General features: G+C 25.6%; 1 protein-coding gene across 1 annotated transcript; it reads right to left on the bottom strand.

Moving 5' to 3' along the window:
• Positions 1-615: 615 nt before the first annotated feature.
• qm (geranylgeranyl pyrophosphate synthase quemao) lies at positions 616-13562 on the bottom strand. Its single transcript, XM_089227381.1, has 7 exons — positions 13383-13562; positions 5438-5592; positions 3948-4092; positions 3745-3865; positions 3420-3559; positions 1774-1876; positions 616-1618 (listed from the first exon to the last, which is right to left on the bottom strand). The coding sequence occupies exons 1-7, from the start codon at positions 13425-13427 to the stop codon at positions 1398-1400; spliced, it is 930 nt and encodes a 309-aa protein (XP_089083507.1). The 5' UTR covers positions 13428-13562; the 3' UTR covers positions 616-1397.
• Between the last annotated feature and the right edge of the window lie 25 nt (positions 13563-13587).

Raw genomic sequence — 13587 nt, 5'->3', positions numbered from 1 at the left:
AACCTTTAGAATATCAAGCAATAAGTTGCACTCTGCAACTCTCGATCATTGGACCGTATTATCTAGGTACTTAGTAGATGATAGGTACAATTTATGTTTTAAAAATCAAGCGTCACGCTCAGTAAAACGGCCGTTTTAACTCAATTATTTTGAACAGCTTGTTATCCTGCAATGGCTGTAGCGGCATACTCTCGTGTCACAAACGTGTCTATGGGCTGTTACAAAGTGCCTATTTCAAGCATGCCTGTATATTACATCCATGTTTATAGCTTTCGTATAACACACAAGATATATTATTTCATCAATGAATACCACCTAAAAAAATGTACAATTACATGGTTGCATTTGCTTCCCTAACTTTTTTTTTATTTTTTCAACTTTTCCTTACGGTAATTTAATGTAATAATTTATGACTGTACCATTTCATCAATAATAATTAATAGAAATAACAAGTCAATCATTTGGTCATGGAAGTTACTAAGTTAGCCATCCAAACATAACTTTTAAACAGCATAAGCAAAGGTTAGGCATTTAAAATAATAATCATATTGTTATCCATACGTGTATAAAATGTACAATCATTGGATATAAAACTTACAAATAATAGCATACAAATAAATTTTAATCAAGTGACATTTATTTTATGTAACTAATTTTTATACGTATACAACATTTACATATAATATAAAATAATGTTAAGTATAAATTAATATCTCACTAAAATGTATCGCTATTCATTATAATTATTTATCATACATATGTTTATAAGTACTTATAATTAGAAACATTGGTAAATCTTAGATGCTAATTATCGAAGACGTTAAAAAAAACGGCTATGAGCAGATTATTTTTATAAGATTATGTAAGCAAAATAAAATAGTATAAAAGAAATTTAATGATGGTTTAAAAAAGTGAAAAATGTATAATAATAATCCATAAATAATAATATTAAATTACAAAAAATACAATGTTAATTTTTTTTTTTACATATTATAATATTCATTTGGAAGACTATATTATCATATTTTGCTAAAATGCTTGAGATTTTGGCAATATTTAACATTTAAGTACTTAGATATTCAATTGGCCAAATGTGTTTTATTATGAACTTTTTTTAATCTTTGTTTACAGTCATTGATTACCACATAACAATATTACAATTAAAAAAAAAATTAAGAACTTTTTTAAGATTAATGATAAGGCCAATAGGATTTAAAAGTAAATTTAATAGTACTTGATTGATAGAATACAGCAACACTTTAACTATAATAAACTCAACTAATTATTAGTAAATATACAAAAAAGGGTCCCCATTACATATTTTGGTAAAACAAAATATTTAATACAAAACTAAAAATATGACAGATCACATAAAAAAACTACTTCACGACAAACATTTAATTGTTTGTCTTTTCATCAAAATTATATGACCAGGTTCTAAGCCCGTCTAATATTTTAATCATTAACGGATTACCACCAAGATTTTCCACTTCCTTACGAGCATCTGCATCTAATTGTGTCAATACCTTCCTTGTATGTTCAAATGAACCATAATTATCCAACAACTTCACGCAGTACTTTTTCACGTCAACATTTCTTGTTCGCTGTCGCAAAATATCTAATAATTTTATGATTTAAGTCCAACATTACAATTATAATAATTTTGGTATTTCATGTTAATTTAAATTTAAAAAAAACGTTTAACATATTGACAGAATAATGAAATATTTAAAGAAAATTGCATGGTTAGTCATAATTATAGATAAAGGATACGAATCACTTGTTTGTCTTCAGGGTGAGTATGTATTGCATGTATAATAGGGAAACTAAACTTTCCTTCTGTTAAATCTTCACAATAGCTTTTGTTTTCGGAATACTAAAGTAAAATAAGGTCTTGGTTATTAAACACATTTTTAAGCAATGAGTATGATATTTCAATATTTGTTACTTTATAAATAATATTTCAAATGTATGTTTCAATAAACCATTTTATTATGAATTTTATCTTATGTTTAAACATTTTAAAAACATATTAAGTTGATTGTTTGTTTGTAAGAACTTTGAAATTTAAAATAAATTTTTATTTCCAACTACCATAAAAATTTAATGATCTACACAATCAATACAAATATTTTAATCTTTTAATGTTAGATTAATAACCGAAAAATAATTTTATCAAGTTTCAGTATGATATAATAAAGGATAAAAAAAAAAAATGTTCTGATAAACTGTTTGATTGTAATAAATATAATAATATACCACAGATAAAGATTTGATTTTCGTTAATATAATATCATTTATAATCAAACACTTCTCTCATCTATACTACACTAAATCAGAAATTTGCTTCATCAAATGCAACTTATTTCACTATTTTCTCAGTTGACAAATTGATATATCTAACACATATGATGAATATAATTCTGTATTTGTCTTATTCAGAGTTCCTAATCTTGTAAAATACCAGAAAATCTGTGGTAACAGTTATTCAATTTAATATTAAAAATTATAATACTGAATATACCGTGTGTTCAATTTTAAAGGTAACAGAAAATATTTCGAACGCATGACCTTGAATTTGATTCGGGTTTTTTTACAGGATACAGGACATATAAATACATATTTTTTTGATAAATTTAAATTTTTAACTTTTTTTTATCTGCGCATGTGCAGTAAAATAAAAATTTCTTAAATAGGAACCATCATTTTTGGCACTGGATTTGGATTGCTCTATTTTTTTTGAGCAACTTTGATCTTTACAGTTTGTTGATATCTTCAAAATTGCCATTTTTATGAAGGTCGAAAATTTTAAATCAGTTTATTCGTAAATATCGCATTTTTCAACGAATAAATTATAATGATATTTTTTTATAAATTCTATGTAATAATAAATACACATTGTAGTTTTAATAAAAAAAATTGTTTTAATAATACCTATAAATGTGTAATTAAGATAGAGTGTTGAAAAATGCGATATTTACGAATTAACTGATTTAACATTTTCGACCGTCATCATAAAAATGGCAATTTTGAAGATATCAATAAACTGTAAAGATCAAAGTTGCTCAACAAAAATAGAGCAATCCAAATCCAGTGTCAAAAATAATGGTTTCTATTTAAGACATTTTTATTTTACTGCGCATGCGCAAATAAAAAAAAAGTAAAAATTTAAATTTATCAAAAAAATATGTAATTATATGTTCTGTATCCTGCAAAAAAAACCCGAATCAAATTCAAGGTCATGCTTTCGAAATATTTCCTGTTACCTTTAAAATTGAACACACGGTATATACAAACTATATTTTGTATTCATCAGATGTATATAACAGTATAAACCAAAATACAGCATCTTCATGAAAAGAATTTAAACATGATAATTAATAATTAATTCATTACAATAAACATGCAATACTTCTTACTTCTTGCAAACACAAGTTACAATAATCATCTCGAATCTGGAAATATAATCCTAATATTCCAGTAAGTTTTGTGAAGTCATTAGTACTGTCACTGAATAACTGCATGAGTCTGATAGCAAGCATGAATAAACCACCAGTTTCTTGAAAATGAAATATGCAAAAATATTTAAAAAATACATTTTTATAAGTATGTAGGTATAGTGTAAGAATATTTTACACATTACTTATATTTTTAAATATCTCAAGTCGATTTTAAGTATTAATTAAAAATAATGAATACTAAAAAACTAACACATATAAATAAATTAATATACAGTTTAATTACTTCTGATTGTCATTTTTTTATATTCTTCTTCAGTTGGACATGTATAATTATCTCGCCAATAAATTTCCATTCCTTGACCTCGATGAAGTTCTAACACCTGTTCAGTGTATACAGTGGTAGCCTAAAAATATATTTACAACTTATTCTCCTTTAACAGCAATCCAAAAGTATTTATTTAAAAAAAAAATGAAAGAAATATGCACCATTGGATGTCCTAGGCTCAGAGTTCGTTCTAATGCAACAAATGACATATAGTTTGCAGCATTGATTGTACTAGCAACACCATAGATTGAATGTGCCACAGGTATCCCACGTCTCAAGACTGAATTATCTTGAATATCATCAGTTCTAAAATAATAAATATAAGCAAATATTAATTTTGTTTAATAACTATTAAACTAATTATCATAACTTTTTAATAATGTTAAATGTATAAGTATTTGTATTTCATCAACTTGAAACATTGACAATTAATAAATAAAGTAAAACAAACTAAATACTGAACAAAATTAACTAAGATGTATAGGTTTTTAATAATTTCTCAATGATTCATATAATAATTGAATAAAAAATTACCAAAACTAATTGGATATTTATTTTAAATTTTTCAGTTATGTAATATTCATGATTATGATATATATATATTTTTCATTATTATAATATTATAATATTTATTATTATATAATCAATGGTTATAGTAATGAGTAAATTCAAATTGATAATAAATTATAAGATGTTAAACATTTAGATATTTACAATATTATATACTTCTATGGTATTACAGAAAATTTGATCTTGATATTTATTATTATATAATGATAAAATAATAAACATAATTATACAACTATAAATAAAATTATATTTTCTTTTTGATCAAGACAATTAATTAGTTACATTGATTTATGATATTAGAGCAATATATATAATATAGGTATATAAGAATCTAATTACAACATATCAAGTTAATTAAGAAACTTATATAACATTTTTACGATATCTAAATATTTCTTTATACCTATGTAAGTCATGATTTACTTTAAAATGTATGTAAGTACAGTAATCATTAATGAGTAAGTAATACTGTAATAAGTAATAATTATCTTCGGAGACTTATGTAAAATAAAAAACATTTATTAACCGATTTATGGAAAATATTTATTCATAACTATTTTAATGATTAATTATACTAATGCAGATACACAACCATAATATAGAAGGTATCATTTGTAAATGTAATAAATTACATTTTCATTGGTTAAACTATCACACTATACAATTTTAAAACTTTTTTTTTTTTTTTATCCTTAACCTGGTAACTATGGCCATTAGCTGTTTATAGAGGAGAACGGTTGATTTGGAACATGAATTGTACCTAAGTATGGCAATAATTTTGTTACTAAAAATGTTGAGTGGTCAACACGCTCAGAGTGCATACCAAACACAATGTAAACACAGGACTACATCAAGTTACAAAAATTAATTTATTCAATTCATAATTTTTAAATTGAAATAATTAAAATGGTTAATTACTAATACATATTTTAACTTAAAATTATACATGCAATTCATACATTAGCCTTCACTTAGGTTTTTAGATAACTAATAAACACAAATATTACACAACATGTATAATGTATTCAAATTATTTTTAATTACAGTTAAACTTTTTTCTACTCTATAAGTGAATACGTACAAAAGACTAGAATTATGCAACATCTGTACTATATCTCCAATAACTGCCAATTTGTCGGATGGTATTTTCAACCAATAATTAAATGCATGAGCAAGTTTAGCTCTGATTTGTTTGCCAGGCACTTGCATAATATATGTGAAAGGCTGCAAGAGTTTCTAAAAAAAGATACATTAAATCAAAATTGACATATTATACAACTTTTAATTTAAAATTAAAACCTTATGACAAGCATACGTTATACATACAAAATATACGAGTATAATTGTTGTAAATCATTAATCTAACTAATTTAAGGTAGGCATATCAAAATCAAAATATTTATAATTTTAGATTCTGAGCGGAGCGAGGAATGTATTGATTTTATCAAGATGTTTTTTTTTTGTGTCTGTCATCACGTTTTTGGGCAATAAAAATGCTTCGATTTTCGACTTCAGTACTTTGTTAGATCAGAAAGTGAATCTATTTGGTACTTTGGGAGGTCAAAAATAAATAATTCTCAATATTTTCTAAATAATCGGTATAAACAAACTAAAAATTAAGGGAAAAACAGGATATTTTACGCACAATCAGTTTTCGACGAAATAGATTTTGGTTTTTGATGTAACTTTAAAACAAATGACCATAGATACATGAAATTTTCACCAAATGTTTATATGTTATATGTTTAATATTCAAAAATTTTCGACTTAAATTGAACTATTTATAGGCATATGCAATTTTCGATCATTATTAGTTTTTTTTAAATTAATATCGATAAAAATGTATTTGTTGGGTAGAAAAACTTGAAAATTTAAATCAGGCCATTTAACATATTGTTACAATAGCAGTTGAAAAATAAAAGAAATACATAGTCACAATTTTTTTTTTACAAGCAAGTTTGAATTTTGACAACATACGTAAAATCACGAAAATTTGCAAATTATTTTAAGCTAGAAATTCATAAAAAATTTTCTTTTAAATCTAAGATTTGAAAATTTTTAATAATCTATTATCAGCCACAATTTCAGGTCACCCCCCTCGTCGCCTCAAAAGACGTTGGTGTCGCGACGTCCTAAACTGAAACACCACTCCATGTCCTAAACGTCTCAACTCAAAAGCGTCCTATCACTGGATAGCTTCCCTTCTCATGTATCCAAAGTAACTATTATAATTGTAAACATACTTGCTTATTGTATTTTATTATGTACAGATTGTAAATGTTATTTTGTTAATAAAAATAATCTATAATATATCCTAGACAGATAAACCGCCTCCGCTCAGAATTGTTTTTCGTATACAATGATATAATATCATTGAATTCAAATTTAATTCCATCCAGTACAGTAACACACTTGTAACCTACTGTACAGCAGAGCGACATCCACGACTTACCACCGCTTTTTTTTTTTTAAAATACGAGTAGGTACAGTTTTTATTAATGTATTATAATTTTAGACATAAATTCAACTTGGTTATCAGTTTTTAAATAGCGATGATGTGAATTGTGAAGTGTAATACTAATTGTTATATATTATATGAAATTTATATATATATATTTAATATAATATATATACATTACAAGTGTATCAATATTTTTTAATTTCTAGAAATTATTTATTAATATGGTTAAAGGAAAATTGAAAATCAACGGCCCACAAGGCTTTTTGTAAGTTGCAGGCATAACGTTTTCCTTCACGTTTCGTACGCACCGTTTTTAACTACATTAGATATGACAGTGTATTGTGTATAAGCTCATCTCAACATGTAAAATTATAAGGAGTTAGCCTTATTAGTTAACTCTTCCGGCAAAACCGTGGAATGTCGGGATTTTTTACCACGTACTTATAAAAAACGCGGCGTTTAACGTCATGTTCACATCCATCCTGTACTCGCGCGTGTATAGCAATGCACACCAATAACCAATAACCTGGCCGTCCGTTTCGTATCACTGTGTGGACTTCGAACTTTCGTACTCTAGTGTGTCCGGCCATTGATTTTATATTATAAAATCAATGCCTAGCATATAATAATATATAACCACTCAAATACAAAACATTAAGTATATATTGAATCCGACGAAAAACGATGCGGACTACAATACGCAATGAAAAACAAAGTGAATTAGCTTCGACCTAAATTGACCTTTTTATGGTAAGTACTAAGAATGAGTCAGTCGTATTTTATTTACACGGCCATAGCAAGTTTAAGTAGATATCGTAAAATCGAATTTAATTAATGGTAGATAGTACCTATAGGTACATAGAGTACTTTTGTTTTTTAGAAGGAAAAATTGAGCCCATTTATTGATTTTTAATGTATTAGAAAAGGTACCGCTTGTTCATATTAATAATCCATTTTAAATTGTTTAATTTAGTTATAGAGTGATATATATATTTATTAGCATATACAGCCTATAGCCTACACTCTACAGGTAAATAGTTAAATTGACACTCAGAAAAAAACATTTCTTAAAATCAAAATGTTCATTAATATATTACTTTTTGATGTTCGATATTGCTTCAATTAATAATGGATTTCATTAAAACTAGTTGCTTATAATTAATTGAAATAGAATCATCTAAAGTTAACGAAAACAATATATTATTTTAATAATTTTAATTGAATTCATTAATAAATAAATTTAATATTATTTAAAGTAAATAAACGTTAGTATTTCGAATTATGATAAATAGTTTGTACACAATAATATGTATTAAAATTATCAAACATAGTTTATTTAATGAAATAATTAATATTTTAAAATTTAGAAATAATAGTTTCATTATAACTTGTTAAGGTCATTAATAAAACGGATATCTTATAACTATTTATTTATTTATCGTTATTTATTTATTCAATTATACGGATGTAAGTCCTATTACAATTTTAAATATGTGCATTGAACATTGATTAAATTAATTATTATTAGTTGGTATAAAAATGTAATTCATTCAATAATATATATTACACTTCTAAGAACTTAGAAAAACGTGTAAATTAAACCTAACAATATATTTTAAGTACCCACTATCATCATATGACATATAATAAATGGTATAATAATTATTACCGTGTACCTAATTATAATTTTAAAAGCATATTATAAGGAACACGTTCTATAATTAAAGGTTCAAACTCAAACAATAAGTCAAAAACGAGCTCATAAAGTAAATAAGTATGTTATTATTAACTCTGATTTATCACAAAACTAATTACCAAAAAATTAATTTATCATTAAAAAAAAATAATAAATATTTGAGTAAAAATTAAAAATATTAAGGGGATTAATTAGTATAGGCATGATTCTTCTAAGACATGTTTTAATTCCAACGTACATATTGGCTATTGATCTAGTGAAGCGTTGATAATTCTTAAATAGATTTAAATTTATCGTCAATAAATCACCTGGCTTCGATCTTATTACTTCCGAAGTTGCTAGAAGTGTCTGAAAAAGAGCCATCGTCCATATATAACACATATACAATGCAAATCTTAGACTTTCGTATTTCCCACTACTCTGGAAATTGTCAACTATAATATTAGTCCCTAAACCAAAGGAAGCTTCTGCAGATCGTTACTAGTAGGTAATTCTTAAACGTATACTGCCCATCATTATTGATAATAACGTACTGCCTGATACCCAACTAGGGTTTCGTGCTTCCCACTCAACTTTACATCAAGTGCATAGATTAGTAGACGCTATTTCCTATTCAATGGAACAAAAATTACATTACACGTGCGTGTTTTTAGATATCTCGCAAGCGTTTGATCGAGTTTAGCATGATGGCCTCCTGTATAAACTAAAAGATTTCTTCCACCTGCTTACTATCTAATCATAAAATTGTATCTCACAGAACGTAATTTTCATATTTGCTACAGCTCTACTCTCTCTGACATAGCAGCTATAAACGCCGGTGAAAACACGAGGTGGCATTTTATCCCTTATTCTGTATAACATTTATACATCAGACAAATCAACTACTCTTATTAACACCTCAGTAACAGACTATGCTGACGATAAAGCGATTTCACCAACAATGATCCCCTCACTGCATCTGCAAAATCTGCGAAATCACCTTGTCGTTATGGAAAACTGGTTACTTACTTGGGCCCACCATATAAGAATAAAAAGACTTGCTCTGAATAATCGCTTACGCATGATAAAAACTGTATTATGCAATAATAAACACACCCTCAAATCTTTTATCCTTAAACCCCAAGCTAAGTCATACTAAAAATGGACTTCCTAATTGATAAAAATATGTTATACTTAAATTTTTATAAAACTTAAAATAAAATAGTAAAATTGTAGACAAATCATTCTCAATTGGACTTGACGACAAAATTCAAATAGGTTTTCAGAATTCTTATAATTTCACTACATCAGTCGATACGTAAGAATTAAAACACATCTAAATGTTTCAAATGGTTGCACAAAAACAGAAAATCTCTGATTCCAATCCCTTTACCAAACTATAGATATATTTGTGTTACATTTTTAAAAAAGTTACTAGGTACGTTCCATATTAATTTAACCAAAAAAAAATATTGAATATCAAACAATTCAAAAAAATAAACTACTTGACTTAGATAAATCTTTTTACCAACAAAATCGTTCTTATAATCAGATTCACAAATATGCTACTTTGAATTTATTTTTCAGAACTTAAAATAAAAAATTTAAATTTAAGTAAACTATTTTTTATAAATTCAAAATAGCCTATTTGTGAATCTGATTCTAAGAATAATTTTGATGGTAAGAATATTTATCTAAGTCAAGTAGTTTATTTTTTAGAATATTTTGGTTAAATTAATTTCCTAAATTATTTACTTATATCATAAAATATTAACAATTTTTGTCATACGTTGAATGAGCATAATTTTTATTTTGGTCAGGTCTTTCTGTTACACTCTGTAATATATTTTTTTATTTAGTCGTGTACATTGCAAATCAAATTATAAATCTGTTAGGTATGATGGTATGACGCATTATCACAGTTGTATGGATTTTATTCAGCATATTTTTTGTTTTTAACGATATTTTATTTTTATACATCGTAGGAAATTTTTAAAAATAAAAAATGTTCATTAGACTTATTGCGTACAGAGGTTTTATAAATACACACCCACAGCTCATAGGTTAAGTATATGTTTTGATTGAATAAATGAATAATAACATTTTAAATACATTTTAAATACATTATACAATATTTGATTGATTTAAATTTTTAAAATATAATTAGATATTTTATTATTTTAACAAAAATTTGTTTGATACGTTGATGTTTTTAAGATCATAAACTAACATCCTAATTATTCTAGTTATATGACTTACGTCTGCGATGTATGCGTTTATAAATTATATAAAATTGGATTTACGTCAAAACTCTTAAAAAATGGTCTAGCTTATTTAAACCTGTAGGCGTAAGACTATAATGGACTACAGTGATAGAGAGACATGCAGCTCTGACCAGCTCTTAAATCCACCATTGGAAGTAACTAATCAATAAAAAAATAGGTAAAATATTTTTGTACGAATAAAAAAATCATCGGTCAACTTCCACTGAATTTTTATTTCATAGAAACAATATTTTTTTTTACGAAATTTACAATTGTATTACTTGTAAGCGAATCGATAGATACATTATTATTATATTGTCCTATAACGTATTTTAAGAATCTATGTATACTATAAAACTATAAAAGAATAGGTATATTATAAACGATTTTTGCACAATGAACTCATAGTATGGTAATATTTAATCTTGAATTTTGACTATGAACTATTATAATAAATTGTTCTAATAAATGTGTTGAAATCGTGGCATGGTTTTACGAATATATTCGAAAATATCACCATTGACATTATTCGATCGATTTACGATCCAAGTTTTTCAAATAAATTGTATATTAGTGTTTAGAATTTACAGGTATGTTATAAAATGTTATAAACTAAAAATCATTTAGTTCACCTTCCACCATCGCGAATGCTAAAATATTTTCGGAAATCTATGTTCGCCCGAGACATATTTCTTGCCAACATCGTCAAGTATATAAAAGTACATAATTTAAAAGAGAGAAATGATTATTAGAAGCAAAGCTTTTCAAACATTTTATAATAATATACATCAATATTATTTTTAAAAAAATATGTAATAATAATTATACTATGGATAAGCTTCCTCTGAAAATTTGACTGTACCTAGTTGGGCGTATTAAAGTGACAATTTTTTTTTTTTTAACATTATGTGTTTAAACTTTACAATTTATTTTAAGAATTACATCAAAACTAAAATTCGAACTGTAAGTAGTTAATATATTCTGTAATTACTAAATTTTCAAAAATAATCTTAAATATAAAAACCTCTTTTTGAATGTCTTTTAATAGTCTTAAATTCTTAATGTATTCGGTTTTACACTAACCCTTGTTCGTCGACACTATTATCGCTCTAAATCGCGAAAACAGAGTTTTCTTTTCTTTTTCTAGTAGTTATTTTTGTTTATTCAATATAAAATCAAAATATTAGAAATTATTACCAAATCTTTTTAAAAATGTTTATAAACTGTCCAGGCTTACGTAAACAATTGTGAATAACTCAATACTATAAGTAGGGTAAGTATAGGTGTATTTTGATATGTTTAGGTTTAGGTATATTATTGTTGAGGAAGAGTAAACGTTATTAACTGTTATGCAATCGTTTTCAATAACATATATCTTACAAACCTAAAATCAATTTTTCAAGGTAAACGTCCCAGTACCTACATTGTTACATACTTTAAAAAAAAACACCACAATCAATTTATTATGATTCATAATCAAATACAAATTGTCTATGAAATATTAATAATCTATTAATGAAATAACCTGTGTAATACCTACTACCTAGTATTATTAAATATTTTATAATTTATAAGCGTATCATAAAAGGATGTCAGCGCAATATTTGTTTTCTTTTTTAGACCCACGCGTAACATGGATAAAACGCTTTCATCAAAAACCTTTTTCCATGGTTTTTGAGAAATCTTAGAGTAAAGTTACCTATTAAACAAGTTATAGAGGATAATATTTTTAAGGGTATGACGTCATAACCAGTTTTATAATTATTATTTTTTGACTTATTATTCGATTTTCAAAACATAAAATAAAATGTTTGAAAATTTAAAATTATATTTAATTATTTTGAGACAATATTTAGACAAATCGATATGTCAATAGTCAATACCTTAAAAATATTGTTCTCTATTGTTTTTTTAATGATTGATTTTACTCAAAACCATTAAAAAAATTAATGAATTCGTAAATGAGTTTCATCTATGTTGCGTATGGCCCAGAGAGAAAACAAACTGAGCGCTGACATACTCTTAGGAAAAATAATATTGTATAGAACATTCAATAAATGTATTTAGACAAAACGAAAATTATGCAAATAGATATTTTAAATAAAAAAATTACAAAAAAAATTTATAAGCATAATATATGTATTAACAATAATATGAATAGTTTTTAAAAATATATACATATATAATGCAAAAGGTTCTCCGCTTTATAATCATTTAAATAATTGGTCATTTGTGCGATATAATTGCATATATAATTACAAGTTGTTCAATACAAAAAGTGCATAATAAAAGTTTGAAGAAAAGTAAGAGAAATGGATATCATTTATTATATATTTTCTGATTTACGACCAAATACAAATCGCAATGATGTTCAAACATTTCAAACAACAGTTTGACGAAAATCTCGTTAAACAATATACAAAGACAATTTGGACACTGACATTATTCAAAATAATATTCATTAAAAATATATCGTCGACACTTCGACAGGCGTAAAAAATATAAAATTAATTATATAATATATTATATAATTAGGTAGTCGTTCAACAGCACAACAGTCGACACCAAACAGAAAAAGATGCACGGATATTAATACGGTACGTATGCATAAAATATTCAAACTCACTTCATCAGTCTCTTTTTCTCCGGACGTACTAAACATATTTTCCATCTTAAGATATTATAGTGCAGTTCACTAGTGAGACGAGAGTAAAAGACTAGAGTTGAGTAACAACTAACAACGTTGGATGGAATTATGAAATGTTGACATGTAGTTATTAGTTTATTACTGTTGAACTCTAAAACCAATCGATCGATAGCGGTTATCTTCC

The sequence above is a fragment of the Diuraphis noxia genome, unplaced genomic scaffold (genome assembly GCF_037042655.1).
Source record: "Diuraphis noxia isolate RWA-SAM2 unplaced genomic scaffold, SU_Dnox_SAM2 contig0004, whole genome shotgun sequence".
Classification (NCBI taxonomy): domain Eukaryota; kingdom Metazoa; phylum Arthropoda; class Insecta; order Hemiptera; family Aphididae; genus Diuraphis; species Diuraphis noxia.
The sequence above is the reverse complement of the archived record's forward strand: the minus strand, read 5'-3'. Positions and strand labels throughout refer to the sequence as shown.

What these genes read in the sequence shown, in the direction of transcription:
- qm (XM_089227381.1), bottom strand. Translation starts at nt 13,427, where the DNA reads ATGGAAAATATGTTTAGTACGTCCGGAGAAAAAGAGACTGATGAA. An exon ending in TTGCATAATTCTAGTCTTTT is followed by an intron (nt 4,093 to 5,437) that starts GTACGTATTCAC and finishes TTATTATTTTAG; the next exon opens with AACTGATGATATTCAAGATA. An exon ending in TGAAGACAAACAAGTGATTC is followed by an intron (nt 1,619 to 1,773) that starts GTATCCTTTATC and finishes TAAAATTATTAG; the next exon opens with ATATTTTGCGACAGCGAACA.